Genomic DNA, 16,892 nt, shown 5'->3' with positions numbered 1-16,892 from the left:
ATGTTACTGCTGAAGGGTTGTTGAGTCATCTTACCACTTTAAGTCACTCCTTCATAGAACCGTAGGATGGTTTGGGTTGGAAGGAACCTTAAAGATTGTGATATGTGACCTAAAGTTAATTCGTGTTAGGTAATGTGATATGTAATTAATTCATATTGAAATGTAGTGATATGCAATATCAAATTGATCTGCGTTCAGTCTGATTTAAGATCTGTAAACCTAAAGTGTGTTTAAGGTTAACAAAGACCAAAACTGCAAGAAGGGGACACAGGGGTTGGGGAAAGAAAGACTTTCTGCCGCGAAAAGCCTCGAGACAACCAACAAAACTAAAAAAATAGAAAAATGGGGAGATTAGCCATGCCTTCCCCAGAGGTGGGCATGCTAATGATCGAACGATTTGGAGAAGATTGGTATCTTATCTGTTCCGGCCCGATTTAACATTTCCAAAACTTCTCTGGACCCGGCAATCATGGCATTGTTCCACTCCGAGAATCTATTCAACTGACCTGAACATGAATACCTAATGAAGCTACCACGAAGCAAGAGCTCTACAGTCACTGTCCACTCTCAGCGAAAGGCTGTATAAAAACCGGTGGTGCTGGTCACACGGTGTGAACAGAGGGGGTTACCGAGCGACAGAGTCCATTACCGCGTTCACCCAGTGCCGGAACCCCGGGGTTCGACGCTGTTCCTTTTAATTGTGGCTGTTGGAGACTGAATTTAAGTCTCGAAATAAAATTCTAAATTTTGATTTACGGAATTTGGCTTGTCAATTTATTACAAAGATCGTCTAGTTCCAACTCCCCCGGCCAAGTGCACAGACACCTTCTACTAGACCATGTTGCTCAAAGTCCCATCCAACCTGGCCTTAAACACTTCTGGAGACAGGGCATCTGCAACTTATCTGGGCAACCTGTTCCCATGGCTCACCGTGGTGTAAGACACTAAAGACTTTCTTCCTAAAATCTAATCTAAATCTACCCCTTTTCAGTTTTGAGCCATTCCCCCTTGTCCAGTGACTACATGTCCTTGTAACTAGCTCCCATCTGGCATTCTTTTTAGGCCCCTTTAGGAACTGGAGGCTGCTGTATGGTCTCCTTAGACTCTTTTCTCCAGGCTGAACAGCCCCAACTCTCTCAGGCTGTCTTCACAGCAGAGGTGCTCCAACCCCTCGATCATCTTCATGGTCCTCATCTAGACTCACTCCAGCAGATCCACATCCTTGTTATGGTGGGGGCCCCTTGAGTGGGATGCAGCAGTCCAGGTGGGGTCTCATGAGAGCAGAACAGCAGGGGAGCATCACCTCCCTCAACCTTTGAGCAGAACCACTTCCCACTCTGCTTTAGATGCTGCCTGGGATGTGTGGCTGTTTTCCTTTCCCTGGGGGAGCACTACAGAACACATAGAAGCCTAAGCAAAATATAGGTGACTAATATTTTTGAGTGCTTATGCTGAAAATGTCAAGAGCTACTTTTATAACTTTCAGAACAGTGACAACTGATCTCTATTTTTGAGGGGTTTTGGTTTTTCTCTTTCCAAAAGTTCTGCACACAACAGCTTGATAGCTGATCCTGACTCAGGAGGGGTCTGAGGGAAAGAAAAAAGGAGCTGGCAGCCCTTTGGGGCTCTTCATGCAAGACACAGTCACCACCTGAAGGTTCATTTGCTCTCGGAGAGAAAACCCTCGTTTGGTGAAGAAGTCGTTCGGTTGTTTGGTGGGTTTTTTCCCCCTTTTGCTCAGGTATCTCTGACACCTGACGGAGGGCCCTGCCTTCGGCGGCCGGGCCGAGGCGCCCTCCGAGCGCGGAGCCGGGGCACAGCGCGTCCCGCGGCCGGCGGCTCCCGCGGCGGGGCGGGGAGGGGCTTCTCACGCTTCTATCCTCGGCGGGAAAGAAACCCTTTTACTTCCCAGGAAATCCCGCGGAGGTGGGATGGGTCATCTGCGCACCGACGAACATTTTAAAATCCAGGGAGACAATCCGCTGGGAGCCCCGCGGGTGAGGAGCAGGGCCGCCGGCCCGCGGCGTGCGAAGGCGCGGCGGGAGGCGGGGACGGGAGGGGAGGGCAGAGGGAGGGCCGGTGCCCGGCGGCCGGCGGCGCCCAGCAGCCGGCAGGGCGCAGGGCAGGGCGCTGGGCACTGGCTGCCGGCGCCGCCCGCCCGCCCGCCCGCCCCGCCGCTTCTGCCGCAGCCCACAGAAGTCTGGGGGCGCCTCCTCGCCCCCGCTTAAGCGACCCGTGCGCCACCTCCGCCCGGACTCTGCCGAAGGAGTCGCGCCTTTGCCGCTTTAAAAAGCTCTCCTCCCGCCAAGCGTAAGTAGAGCGGCCCCGGGCAGCGCCGCTCGGCTCCAGGCAGCGCCGCGCCGCCGGCACAGGGGCCGCGGGCACGCTCGGAGCACGCTCGGAGCCTCTGCCCGCTCGCCGTGTCCCCCGGCCGTGGGATGGGCGCCAGGGAAGGGCAGGGCGGGGCCGAGCCCGCTCGTCCTACTGAGGAGGAGTCGTGGCAGGGGCGCTCCTGCTCTGAGTACCTTCCTGAGGGACCCTGGAACGAGCGTCCCGCTGTTCCTGCCCCACCGAGGGAGCCGTCTGCCGGCAGCGGCGCTCGCAGATGGGACGGTAACTGAGCCTGGTGTGGCGGGGAGAAGTGTCCAAACATCACCAAATACCTCCGAAGATGCAGTGGAGGACAAAGCTACAAGTGTTAATATCCAGGATGGTTGTGTAGGGACGTGTAATGTCTTCCTTAGAAGTTGCCCCTAACGTGTGAACATTGATGTGCATTTCAAGCCAGTTTTGTGCTTGGAATAAAGTTGCCTTAAATACAAAGCAGAGCCAGAATTTCTTTCCACGCTGTAAGTGGTGCTGCACAGAATGATGGAGCTCACGAACATAACCCGAGATGGTTCCGGGGTTCCTTGAGGTGAGCTCTGCGTTATCTGGCCCGCACAAACACTTCCTACTGATTGTGGGGAAGCATTGACCGGACTGTTACTTCGCTCTGTTCGCATGTTTGGTCTGTTACTGAAACACGCCAGTTAATTACTTAGGACTCACAAGTGATGCGAAGTATTGAGGTGAATACCTTAGGAAGGTATGAAGCTTGATAAAGTAAAAATTTGCCAGTGTTATAAGCAAAAAAAGTTGTTTTATTTATGTCTCTTCTTTTTTTTTTTCCCTGTAGGCAAAAATATTTGGGTTCATTGCTGACTCACTGAAGAAATCATACAAGCCTAGCATGTTATTAGAAGTCCTTAGTGTGTTAGGTCTTTAAAACACTGACATAGATATGAAAAATGAATTGAACTGAGTAGTCAGAGATACTAGAGTTATTTACCTCTTTTATTTAAAGGGAAATGAGACAATCCTACTGGAACATTTTAGAATTAAACTAGAAAAAAATTAAATTGTTTCCGTAGTAGAAAAGTGTATTTTTAAGGAGTTTGACCAGGGTCTCCCTTGCAGTTACTTTAACTTGCCTGACGCCCTCCCAGACACATACTCAAACATTGGAGTCCCTGCTTCTCTGCAGTGAAAAAGGGTCTTGATTCCCTGAATGCCAAAAAGGCTCCTCTTTCCTTTGTATATGTGGGGCGGGGGGCGGGACACTCCTCACGGTGCAGTTTTTAGATCTGTGTGGCTGATGGTATGAGGGCACCTGACAGCTCTGTCTCATTCATGCTTCACTCGCTCGGGATGTAGGACTGTTGCCCTCATGCTCCACGGCTGTTCCGCAGTCTCCCGGTAGCTCCACACCCTTCACACCTTTCAGCTTTACTGGTAAGTCACTGTCTTTTCCTTCCCGTGTAGAGCTCTAAGGTGGCATTTGAGTATTCTGGGGGGAGAAAAGGGGTTGCTTTTTGTTCCTGTTTTTCTCCTGCGGCTAATGAATCAGGGCAGGGGTTCCAGCAGGGAAGAGAGGCATTTGAAAGGTGGGATGTAGCTCCCCTCCTGGGCTCAGCCCTGCACTCCTCGCGCTTTTCCTTTACTCAGGCCAAACTTTCACTCAGAGGTCAAGTGGAGTCAAGAAGAAGTCAAGAAGAAGTTTTGCCTGGGATTTAAGGAGGAGGCTCCACAGCAGTAAAGTAAGTTCAAGGTAATAACAAGATCAGTTAAGGAATTAATTTTTAACAAGTATTCAAAATACAGTGAGAGTGGTGATACACGTGTCTGAAAGTATGACACTGGGAGCAGGAAGAAAGGTATTTTTCAATCCTCATTTAAACAAGTTTATAAAATAATCTGTGAAACCTCTATTGTGATTTATGAAACACTCACCTTGTGTTTTTCGTATATACGTACATGGCCAAATGCCATTAAGTTTCACTGGAAGCTATAGTAGCTCATTCTGTGCCTGCACATATGCTGGTTTGTCTGGAATTACGTGGTCACGCTGCAGACTTTCTGCAGGGTGACTGCTTTTGTCTGTTTTAAGTTAGCAGAGTTAAGAACCCAGTAGTAGTGTAGATGCCTGATTGTTTGGTGTAAAATCAAATTAAATATTGCAAGTTGTTTTAACAGCCTTTTTTGTCATACTGCTTTATAAAATAGAGATAATTTTGAAGAAAAAAATCTAAATCCCAAGTTTTTAGACTGTCATGAGAAATTAAAGGAAGTGTGGGCTGAATTTAAGAAATTGTATTCAGATAAGGATATCTGAATGGGTCATTTTTTGGATGTACCTGTATAATGAAATCATAACTGCATCAAGTGTCATAATCTGGTAATGTATGTAATAGAGCTTGTACTTATTTGTGTGCGTATGTGTATATAAATACATGAACATGTGCATGTTTGAATAAACCTATAAATAATACAATGTAAAATTTTGCACACCTAGTGCACATAGCGCACATGAATCTCTTTATCACCAGAACTAAAAATAACTGGAAAGTTTGTCGATGTCACATTATAGTCCTTCTCCTTCTGCAGAGGGATAGATACGATATTTCAGCTTCTAAAATTTATTCTCGCTTGCTTGTTCTCTTTGTAACATGCAAAGTGTGTTTGTGCATCTACTAAACTAGTAATTAATAACACAACATTGATTCTTAAATGCCATGCCAATTTTTATGAATGTCCATTTTTCAGTGTGGTCTCAAAGGAATGATTTTCTATAACAAGAAATACAATACAATAAAATACGCCAAATAATACAAGACTACCAGTTCTTATTAAATGATACGAAAGTTCATGAAGTCCTTGCTTTTCATACTGTTGAATTAGATTGTTTTCTGAGACAGATTCTCTGTCATTCCCTTGTGGGTATTCATGGACATCATGAAATGAAGATAAAGATGTTTCATTTCTTAATCTGCATTTTTTTCCAAGCACAAAAAGAAAAAATGTCTCCTTTCACAATCCATATTGAAGATTAGGTTTTAACAATTGCCTGTCTCTGTAGCACTGAAAGTAATACTATGCTGTTGAATTTTATGTAATACAACAAAAGCAAGCTTGGGATTTTTCTCAGCGAAAGTATTGAGTTATGGACATAAGCATTGTTGAACTCAATAGGGTGAAATCAAATATTCTCTGAGCTTTATGAACTTTCTCTTTTCATTTAATGTAATTTACTAATGATTTGTATCAAGGCACCCCTTTGCAGTTGTTAGTGTGACTTTTGAATGAGTTACACTGGCCTTAAGAATTGCTCACTGAAGAATGTATTGACACTGAAGAAAGTCACAGGACCTGGGTTTCTGGGAACTCTCCAGCCAGTGGAGATATGTAACTTTGCATGGCCCTTGGAAATGACATTCTTCCAGTATTTATGTACTATGTACACAATGCACATTTGTGGTGAAGGCAACAAGTGCTGCAATTCATACCAAGATGTGCACTGAGATTTTTCAACTCTATGCAGTTAAGATGCTGTGAGGTATCTGCTCACGGCTTAAACACTCTCTTGGTGTGCAGGATGAATTTGCACGCTCCAGTACACCGAAATAAACATTTTAACTAATGTGAGCATTAAAATAGCTTTTTTATGTGTATCCTATGAGAAGTGCATTGTGTCATGTCTTTGGTGTCCTGAATTAACTCAGCCTGGGCGTTGCTGACCTGTACTAAAAAGGAAAAAAAATTCTTTGGCGACTGGAAAATGATTAAGTTAGATGGATTTATTATTTTTCATCTTTTAAGTTCTAAAAATTGTTATTGTTCTTGTCTTAATCTCTAGATAAATCCTCAGAAAAGCACAAAATGTCCTGTTTTAATTATAGACATCATCACCTGCTCATTACCTGAGCTGCCTATTTTTTTTTATCTGGATGGAAAATAAAGAGTGAGGCAGAGAGTACTGAACTGAGAGGCAGAGAATAATGTAAAGAATAGCAAAGAAAGGAAATACTGAACCTGGGTTTAGGCTAAACTTCTTTAATCCATCAAATAGCACATTATTTATTTTGCTTTTTCTATATTTTCCCACTCAAAATGAGAACATGACTGAGCATTTTAGTTCTGTTCAAAGCTGGAACTAAACTGGGTATATCTTCAAGTGATTTTGAGTAAAAAAAAAAAAGATAGAAAAGTATAAAATTAATTCATTATTGCTTCAAAAATATTATTTGTCAAGATTAAAATTACTTAACCATCCAAAATATTTTAAACTTTATAAAATTAAGATGGATGATTAGATTTTAAAGTGATATAAACATATTAAATTAAGACTATAAAAATACTATAACAAAATTTATTCAGCTTTGGGCTACTGTCTTAGGAGAAAAAAATACATTCTTCAAAAAGAATCTGAATATATTTTAAAAATGTTTCAGGACAGGGAACATACATACACAAAGTCAGTATTTCGTTGTTAGTATCATCGTTTGTAGTTTATCATGTTATGCTGGAAAAAGAATTCACTTATATTAAAGGGAATGCATTTTCATAAAAATATCAAAGATGTATTTTTAGGGAGAGTTTTTGTTAAATTAACTTCATGTGAGAAAAAAATGAATTAATACACCATGATTTATGGAACTGCAAAATACTAATGGGTGTGTTATTGCTTTTCGTGTGAAAGCATACTACTCTGCAGTCGTAGGTATTTCATTGCCTCACAGTAAAATGAAATTATAAAAATGTACCTTAAGTAAATTTAATTTCTTTAGTTGCCTTAACTAAAAGCCTGAAAGAAGTTTAGGACAGACCTTGGAAATGCTTCTTTTGGAAAATCAGTGACAAAATTGCTGGAAATTACACTCATATAACGATGAGAATAGTACACACTTCTTCAGTGGTAAATTCCTAGCCGTAGTGATGAAAACCTTTTTTTCTCAGGAACTGTAAGACACCCAGGTGTTTGTATAAGAAGTATAAGCATAGCAAGATGTAATTAATTAATGATATATTAATTAATTAATTAATTATAAAAATATTCTAAGATTTTTAAACAAGAAGATAATTACTTTTCCGATAGTTTTTTTGTATGCAAATTGTTAAATCTGAATTACAATTATGATACGAGTATTTCTGAAGTTAGCTGAAAGCAAAATTTTTTATTTTGTTTTTAGTTGAAGGTTGACATATAAAATATAGAAGTGAGTTTATTACGGCAATGAAATGTACTTCTTACATGTATTCCGATACTCTTACATATAGTCCAATTAGGAACAGGCCAAGGATAACAGAAACATGATACCAGGAGGTTTCTGTTGTTTCTTAATTGGAGGAAGCTTGTGAGGAATCTGATATTAAAAAAAAAAAATATCTTGCACTTTAAGCCTTTGCAAATCAGCAGTTGTGTCTCTGCCTTGAATTGGACACAGGGGAGCCCATCATACATGAATTGGTGGAAACTGCTGAGAATACATTCCAGTTTTTTGTCACTGAAGTAAGGTCATAGGATGTAATTCTATTTTTTTCCAAGAAAATCTCTATATAGTTGCTGAAATTACCTTGAGTTTGTTGTTTTGTTTTTTTGTTTTGTTTTATTTTGTTTTAATGATGTTGCAGTAGGTATGGTTCAGTAACTCTTAACTGCCAGGACAGTAGGGGAAATGGCATGGAAACTTTTTCACCATTCCTCTCAGAATTTGTCATTCTTCCCAGTATTTTAGTTTACTAAAATGTCTGGGTTTTTTCAGAAATAAACAAATTTGAACATGATTAGGCTTTGAGAACATGCTTGCTGAGTTGTACAGATTCCAAAATTCAACTGTGAACTCCATAGCTTTCGAGTAATTCTTTTCCTGTGTTTGTACAGTTTGAAACTAGCAGAGACCTCTTACTAACTTCCTGATCACTGGTAAATAAGTTCTGATAACAGTACAATTATTAGAGTTGGGCAAACTTTGCATCACATTCCAAATACCAATGCAGTTGCATTAGTAGGAATATTCTGTTTAACTGATCTGATTTCCACTTGTTCTTTTCTAAATAGAAGCAGGAGCGGTTAGAGCCATCTCAGACAGAGGACGCAGAAGTAGTGCGTTTTTAAATATTTAAATCTCGTAGAAATTCTAACTTACGAATCCTTCTTGCCAGTTGTGTATAGCACTTCAGCCTGTATGGGCTCTGTGAGAGCATTAAATATCTCCCTTCTGTGCTCACCAAAGCCCTGGGTTGTGTGGGCCCAGGGTTATCTAGTTCTTAATGTATGTGTGCAATATTCTGCAATAGCAGGTGCCCTTAAGAAATATCCCTTGTCGAGGATCAATCTGTTCTGCCCCGGCGTTGTGTAATTATAAGATGTTCTAACATTGCTCTAATTGCTCTGATGTTCTTGTTGTAGGTTAGAAATCTGAAACAATGGGTGACTGGAGCTTTCTGGGGAGACTGTTAGAGAATGCGCAGGAGCACTCCACGGTTATTGGCAAGGTTTGGCTGACAGTACTGTTTATCTTCAGGATCCTGGTGCTGGGGGCTGCTGCTGAGGAGGTCTGGGGAGACGAGCAGTCGGACTTTACATGCAACACTCAGCAACCTGGTTGCGAAAATGTTTGCTATGACAAAGCCTTCCCCATTTCTCATATCCGCTTCTGGGTGCTGCAGATCATTTTTGTCTCCACTCCAACCCTCATCTACCTGGGCCATGTCCTGCACATTGTACGCATGGAGGAGAAGAGGAAAGAGAAAGAGGAGCTGAAAAAGAAGGGAAGCAGCAAAGATGGCAACTACCCAGTAGCAGCAGCATCTGGCAGCGGTGGTGGAGGAGGCAGCAATAACGTCAAAGATCAATCTATTATCAAAAGGGGAAAAGAGAAGCTCCCGATCCGTGATGAACGTGGTAGAATCCGTATGGGGGGTGCCTTGCTCCGTACCTATGTCTTCAATATCATATTCAAGACGCTGTTCGAGGTGGGCTTCATTGTGGGCCAGTACTTCCTATATGGCTTCGAGCTAAAGCCAGTCTACCAGTGCAGCCGCTCACCTTGTCCACACACAGTGGACTGCTTCATCTCGAGGCCCACTGAGAAGACTATCTTCATCATCTTCATGCTGGTGGTGGCCTCAGTCTCCCTGCTGCTGAACATGCTTGAGATATATCACTTGGGGTGGAAGAAGCTTAAGCAGGGCATGACGAGCCAGTACCTCCTAGAGATGCCTGTCGCAACAATGACACCAGTCGTGGTAACAGGGGAGTCCAAACCTGTTTCCCTGCCGCCACCAGCACCACCTGTGGTGGTCACGGCTGCCACGCCGGCCCCTGTTCTGCCCGACACCCGTGCCGTCACGCCGCTGCTGGCCCCAGTGACCATGGCATCATACTATGCTACAGCTGCTCCGAGACCACGGCCCACCTCCAACACGACGTCCGTGGCAAGCTACCCCGCTGCTCCGCAAGTTCCTGAGGAGAAGCACCGTGCTGTGACTCCCACACCCATCTCCACTCCCGTCACCATCCCGACCCCCATCCCCACGCCCACGCCGGCCGTCGTCAACTACTTCAACAGCGGCAGCCGTGCCCCGGCATCCGAGCAGAACTGGGTCAACGTGGCAGCTGAGCACCAGGGGAAGGTTTCCTCCAGCTCAGCAGGTTCCTCTACCCCCAGCAGCGTCCGGCATGCCCTTCCTGAGCGGGAAGAGCCGCTGGAGCAGCTACTCCCGCCCCCAGCTGTGCTGCCCATTGCCGCGGCCAACAGCGGCAGCAGCGCCAGCCTGAGCGGGACGAGCGGCGGCAAGTGGGATGTGGAAGGCGAGGTGGAGCTGTCGGGGCCACGGCCCGTCTCGGCTGCCTGCACCACGGTGGAGATGCACGAGCCACCGCTGCTGGTAGACACGCGGCGCTTGAGCAGGGCCAGTAAGTCGAGCAGCTGCAGAGCCCGGTCAGACGACCTGGCCGTGTAAGGCGGTGGCCCCTGCTCGGGGGAGCAGGTGGTGGAAGGCGGAGCGGGCAGGGGAGCTGCCCGGGGAGGCCAGGCCTGGCGTGGGTGAGAAGGCCTGGGCTTCAAACTTAGACGCTTGCTGTTTTTGCACTCTGTGAGTTGTAGTGGGGAAAATTATCAACATTTTCTAATAGGTCAGGGGTGACTGAAGCGCAGCCCGTGGGCCGGGGGACCAGTCCCGCTTTCCTTCATGTTCACGGCAGATCCTTCAAGGGCAGCCGTAGGGGAGGCCTGCACAGATAACAAACAGGTGGTGATGGTAGCTGGTCGTGTGCCCTGAGGCTGACTTTCATCCGAGAGAAATGTTAATATCCCTAGTGCCCGTGCACCTGGCTGTCATTTCCCCTTGCCCTTGCCTTCACTTCATCTCTTTCTGAGAAGCTCCTCATGAGCAGATACAATGACTTACTTTCTTCCTCTTAAATCTTACTTAGCCCTATGGCAAGCATCAGGGTGGTATGCTGCCTGTTGGCACCGGTTGTCTACAGACCGACTTGCCATATTAAAGGTAACTCGGTTTCTGCCATATAACATGACTTAATGAAGCCTTTGTGCTCATGGCAAGTCACCAATGCGGTCCTCGGCCAGGCAAAGTTTAGGGAACCCCTGGAATAGATTTTTGAGGTTATTCTTTCCTTTTTTTTTTTTTTTTTTTACTCTTGACCTGTTAGGAAGTGTTCAGCTTGACCAGTGTTTGCCAGCCATGATCACACCATGTTTATAAGCCTGCAAATATGTTTGAGCATGTTTGACTATAATTTTAGCTGACTTCTAAAATTGCTTACAGGAGGACAGGAATTCAAACCACACCTCGAAAATTATTACACAGAACAATTTCTCTTCAGAAAGCAAGGGTTATGATTTCAATACGCTGTGGCCCCATACATTGCCCGTGGACAAACAATTAGGATAAAGTACAGCTATGCATTTTAGACTATTAGATACCAGCTTAAGTTTGTTGGAAAAATGCTTTTTAGAAGTAAACTTGAGTGCTAATTTTTAAGTATTTGAACATTTTGAGAATAATCTGTAGGTTTAAAGTTACTTGACTGTGTACTTAATAATTATAGTTTGATATTTGATCTTACAAGAAAACGTAAGAGGAGAGAAACTGATTGATGGTGACTAATGGTGAAATTCCCAAAGCAACATTATTTCCTGCTGTGTACCCTTTAACATCAATCTGTAGTGTCTTTAGGTCAGTGAAAAGAGACTTAGATAATATCGTATTGCAGAAAAGGTGGCTAAAATACCTGGCAATGTGGTGGCTGAAGGGTCTGTCCTGATCCAACTGAAGTCACTTTCAGAATTTCCATTCAGTTTAACAAGGACCAAGATTTGGAAATGGATCTTGCAGGCCTTATTCAAACAAGACTAGCATTCGCATGAAGTTTTGGGAGCCAGAAGAAATTTAGATTTTGAGCCTTAGAAAAGACATTGAAAGCCTGCTTTTGAAAAATGTGCGTGTCCCTCAAAAATGGATGAAGGAAAGTATTGGGTTTTTTTTCCTAATGTGCAGCTTTCCTTTCAACAGGCGCTGTCCTTTGTTCCCTCCTTAACAAGATGTTAGAATTCTGCATGCCTGAATAGACTCAGGAGAGTTTTGGTACAAAAGGAATACAGAATTAGGCCCAGCTTCTGTTCTAAGCAAAATCCAAAAGAACTAAAGCTTGGAGTCAGTCCTGTTGCTGCTATAAATTGAAAGTACTGTAACTGGAAAAGAGCAATCAAACACACTGGGATAGCCCTTTGCATCTTCAAAGTGTTTGGCCTGGCAGTGCAGTCCTTACTCAGGCAAAGCAGGGTCAACCTGTAGCAAGCAGTTAACATTACCACTTATTTCTGCTGTTGTATGTTTTCCTGAGTGTGCTTATTTTATTCAACAGTCAAAATATATTCACACCACTCAAGATTAAACATTTTTACTGCTTTCTGAGTAGTCCTCGTGATCAGAAGCACTGTTCTGCAACCTTTGGGCATGTTGTCTCATGGCTTCCTTGTCCTGCTTGTTTTGAACCAGGTGAGGAGAAGTCCTTCTGCTGCCGTGGATCTTAAGGGCAGCCGCTGCATTAAAAGTTGATGTGCAGTAGTACAATAAAGATATTTATTGTTAGGTATTCAGCTTCAGGCATGCTCTCATGGATTTTCTGTGTTATAAGCCATAAAAACCCTTTCTGCAAGAAAGCTAAAAGCCAAGTTCTGCTTTCTATTGTATCCATGCAACTATGCTCAACATAGACTAAAGTTGATGAAGTTGCCTAGATGTAAACAAAGGCAGAGATTAAGATTCAAATTTTTTAGATTGACTAGCATCTATAGTAGCAGTTTTGTAAGTTTTGATAAATGCCAGTTAACTACATTGCTGAAATAACGCAACATATGCGTCTCTGTATTTTAGTACATTGGAGTTTATGGGCTACATTTTCCTTTGTTCGATGCTTCTGAAGAATGAAGTCAAAGTCTTTCTGGAGTGTATTTATATAAACCAGACTACCTGGAATGTGTGCTTTTTAATATCACTTCCTGAGAGCAAAACTGATGTCATTTGATGGGGTTCTGCATCTTGCAACCCTTACTTTAGTACTACCCTCACAGAGTGTGTCCTGCAGGTTTGCATCCATATTGTATATAAAAATAGTAAGAGAGATTTAACTTAGGATCAACTGAGACCCTATGCTGACATTTTCAAGTTAATGTGTGTGGTTAGAGCTGCAGAAAGTTCAGATGCTGTTGTGGAATATATGGTGTTTTCAGCCAGAGTAACTATTGGAAAACTCTAAAAGATGATTTTTCCTGTTAGGTGAAGCTCGGGGGGAGAAATGTAACTCTATTGCAACCCCTAAGAGAAGTCTGAGAGAGCAGCCTCTGCATCCAGGCAGTCCTGGCCTGAGAAAGCAAAGCTACAACTCACAGGTTGCGCTTTTAAGATCAGCTTAAGTTCCATCACGTAACTATGCAGCGTCAAGCCTCTTCTTCATTGCCTACAGTTTCCTTTGGAGTCCAGTAACTGTTTCTTCATTTAAGCCCAGGTAACTGTTTTGGCAGAACTCCACCTTAGTGCTTACAACTGCTTGTAGTTGTCACATCGCATCTGGATTCAGCTTTGTTGAAAGAAAAATCTTACTGGCGTGGCCGATTTTGAGGACTTAAATCTTTATTCATGAACTATCACTTGAATTCAACATCCTGTGAGTCAAGTGCCCAGTTCTATGCAGAATTCAGCACTTCTAGAAAACACGTACAAACACCCACTGACTTGCAGAATAGAGTCTATTGGCAAAAATTATCTGCTAACTTCTAAGTCATTGACCCTTTCACATCACTTAATTACAAAATTTCATGGGAACTGGTAGCAAGTGATACCCTGATTTAGCCTGGTCATATGGCTGTTCAAGCCACAATTCTGAAAGGCCTCAGGTGCGCAGCTAAGATGAGACCTGTAGGTAAGTTATCACAAAAGCAGAAGTCAGAACAGAATCATGCCTGATATTATGCAGACTGAAAAAAAAACCCACTAATTTTTGCTCTTCGAGTAGAATATTTGTGGGAAAATTTGTTCTCTCTCTTACTTGAAGTTAAAAAATATGCTGAGGTAAACTATGGAAAAGAAAACTGAAAAAAGATACTCTTTGAACAAGTTACCAGGTGAATGATGTACTACTCTTTTTGCAGTATATTTGTTGTTCAACAAGGCACTTAGAGCTAATTAAATGTCTGACATTTTGCAGCTCTTAAGTTTATTTTCTGGTATAAATACAGAAGTGTAGGATCAGTAAAATGATAAAAGCAAGCTTTAAAAATCAGATCACTATTTAGGTCCTTTTTTGGTTAGTCATGGGACTAGCTCCTCAGCTGTCTACAAACTGTTGTAGTCCGCTGAGTTCATGTGGGTGACAGCAGTCTGCAGGAGCAGAGTGTTGAGCCCCCAGGTCTTTTTGTTTTATACAGACACTAACACTATGGATTTGAACAGGCTGGGTTTGTTGTTGTTGGGGGGTTTTTTTTAATGCCAAATGTTTTACTTTGATTTTTCTTGTGAAAAGTGTGCTCTTGTTATTTTGATTTTCTGAAGTTTACATTCAGTTTTTGATTTCAGATTGCACATTTGGATGAAATAAACTGCTTTCTAAGTTTACAGTTTTATAAGAAGTAAAAGAATGACTCTGCCAATGTGTTAAACATGAGAGGAATGTCTTACTATAACACAGGAACTCTTCAGACATAAGGCAGTACCATTGCATTTAACCTGATCACTGATGCATAGTATCAGCTTTCTCTGTATAATTAAAATATGGACGTTGGATATATAGGGAGCACACCATAGAAAAAAATTTTTCATCATGAACTCAATTATTGCCAAATAAACTAAGGTTCACTCTTGTTCATATGCCTTCCTGTGTGTTTAGAGCTTCAATGACAAAAAATAGCTGTGACATATGTCCTTTATGAACTAAATTTACAGCCTGGTTTAAAATTCCAAACAAAGTACTTGTGAATAAACACTGCACTGTTACACTGTAGAAGATTTTACAAAAAATAAATGTTTTGCTTTCTAGGCAAAAATACGGTTCTGAGCCTACAAATACAATTTCATGCAAGTTATTTTAACTTTTGCAAATAAGACCATTAAAGGCAATGGGACTATTTGCATAAATTAAAAACACTGATGTGATAAAGAAATTGTAGATTTGCATTTTAAGATTGCTGTAAGATGCCAATCTAATTCTAGAGTTTTCAATTCTTGAAGAGTTATGCAAGATGTGTGAGCATATTTTACGGTGGAGAGTACATTGCTATTTGCATTGCCACTATTTCTCACAGTTAAAAGGTTCTAAAACATAAGAAAGCTTACTCAGAACTTTCTTGTTGCTTTCTGAATGTTTGTCTTTTACATGACAGACTGACAAAAAACAGAGCAAGTTTTCTGGGCAGTCAGGAGCTTGTAGTAACAATAAAACCAGCAAACAGTTAAAAGTACTGTCTTCAGAGAAGTGCCTTGTATATTAAATTCTGTAAGAAGCAAGTTGATGTAAACGTTAATTTACCTCATATGTTTACAAAATTGTGACTAAATAAACTTTTTGTACCACAGCATTGTCTCTCCTAGATTAAATTTTCATGTCTGTGTAGATGGTCTTTTAAACTACTGATGTGACGGAACAGTTAGCTCCCTCCCCTTACTCACACTTCTGCTTCCCTTCATCACGTGAAGTGCTCACTGAGCTGCATCTCTTGGAAAACTGGATGCTGAAACCTGTCTCCGTGCAGAACTCCCAGTGGCTTCAAAGGAAGTTCACAGTCCAGAAGACACATGGGAACAAGACTCACTTGAGCATCCGCAGAGGTGAACAGCTGACTACCTTGACATCAGTGGGAGGTCTGCCTCTGCCTTCCTCCGAATCCAGGTTTCACTCTTGGCTCCTGCTTTGACACAGGAGTCACTGTTCATCTCGTGCAGTGTGGCACTGGCAGCGACTCCCACCTTTCTCCCCAGTGCTGACTCGCTAACTTTGATTCATCCATCCAGCTGCTGTGCCATGAGATTGTTACCTGTAAATGCATGAAGGATTTTAGTGCAGAAAGTGTGTCCTTACTGGGGATAAAGTGGGGTGTCCCACTGCATTTGAAATTTGCTGATTTGTCCCTTACATTTGTAGCAAAAATCTACAAGCTAGCAAGCTTTCTATTTAGATGCATGTTCCAGTTTTGTCACTTGAAGAACAGAGAGAGTTCTCCCAAGGGAGCTGAGCGTCTTGGCGGTGCAGACACAGCTTGTTCATGGACTCTCCCCCCCTTGGGATGCAGCCACACTGCTGTCACCTTGCATCCACTGTCTCTAAAGAATTTCTGGCGGGAGCAGGAGATAGAAATGTTGCTACTCTTGGTCTCTGAAGGCTTTTGTGATGGTGTGGGTACCTTTTGCTGCCACACTGAGCAAGGTAGCTTCGTGTGAGCTTCTGGAGAAAGCATGAAAGGCGTTCCCCCCTCATCCACAGATGTGTCAGAGCACTCTGAAAAATCTGATAGTAATGAAAAGAGGTATACTGGGGGAAACTCTAACCTGGTCCAGTAAATGTCTGAACAGTTGTGCTGAAAGCCAAAGGAGGACCGTTCCTCACACACTGTACTGCTGCTGCTGTTCCCAGGGATTTGGCACAGGAACAATCAGCTGGGCTTTAGCAAGCATTTTCACTGTGACTGCACTAACGATGGGCTTTAATTAACCTCATCAGTGTTTCCCCACACATAGCTGGAACAGGAATGAAGGCAATGAAGGCAATACACCTTGCCTCTCAAGGAAACAGATGTCAGATAGTGAGATTTTAATAGGTCTGACATTTTGATCACTTTTGGCAACTGGATGTACATCAAGTCTATTGTGTCTATTTTCAGCAGACAATAGAGTAAGCAGATGCTTATCCAAACCCACAAAACTGAAGAGAGCCTTCTCATAAAGACGATCTAGGAAGACTGTTTTTCTTAGAGTGTCGTAGTCCAGGAAAACAGGGTGTTTGAGGAAGGCCACATTTTAGCACGTGCAGGTATATGATATTATGGCAGAATTACAGG

General features: G+C 42.8%; 1 protein-coding gene across 3 annotated transcripts; it reads left to right on the top strand.

Annotated features, from left to right (window-relative positions):
• Positions 1–2,193: 2,193 nt before the first annotated feature.
• Positions 2,194–14,330, top strand: GJA3 (gap junction protein alpha 3). Of its 3 annotated transcripts, XM_058419440.1 has the most exons (5): positions 2,194–2,310; positions 3,697–3,774; positions 3,988–4,090; positions 8,729–10,237; positions 13,123–14,330. In XM_058419440.1, exons 4-5 carry the CDS (start codon positions 8,746–8,748, stop codon positions 13,257–13,259), a joined length of 1,629 nt encoding a protein of 542 aa, XP_058275423.1. In that variant the 5' UTR covers positions 2,194–2,310; positions 3,697–3,774; positions 3,988–4,090; positions 8,729–8,745; the 3' UTR covers positions 13,260–14,330. The 3 variants fall into 3 exon arrangements, with proteins under 3 accessions (XP_058275423.1, XP_039912320.1, XP_058275424.1); XM_040056386.2 differs by lacking the exon at positions 2,194–2,310 and having other exon boundaries at positions 3,552–3,774; XM_058419441.1 differs by lacking the exon at positions 2,194–2,310 and having other exon boundaries at positions 3,552–3,774; positions 8,729–13,260.
• Positions 14,331–16,892: the final 2,562 nt, after the last annotated feature.

The sequence above is a fragment of the Hirundo rustica genome, chromosome 2 (assembly GCF_015227805.2).
Source record: "Hirundo rustica isolate bHirRus1 chromosome 2, bHirRus1.pri.v3, whole genome shotgun sequence".
In the NCBI taxonomy this organism is placed as follows: Eukaryota; Metazoa; Chordata; class Aves; order Passeriformes; family Hirundinidae; genus Hirundo; species Hirundo rustica.
Note: the sequence above shows the minus strand (reverse complement) of the source record. Positions and strands in the feature narration are given on the sequence as shown.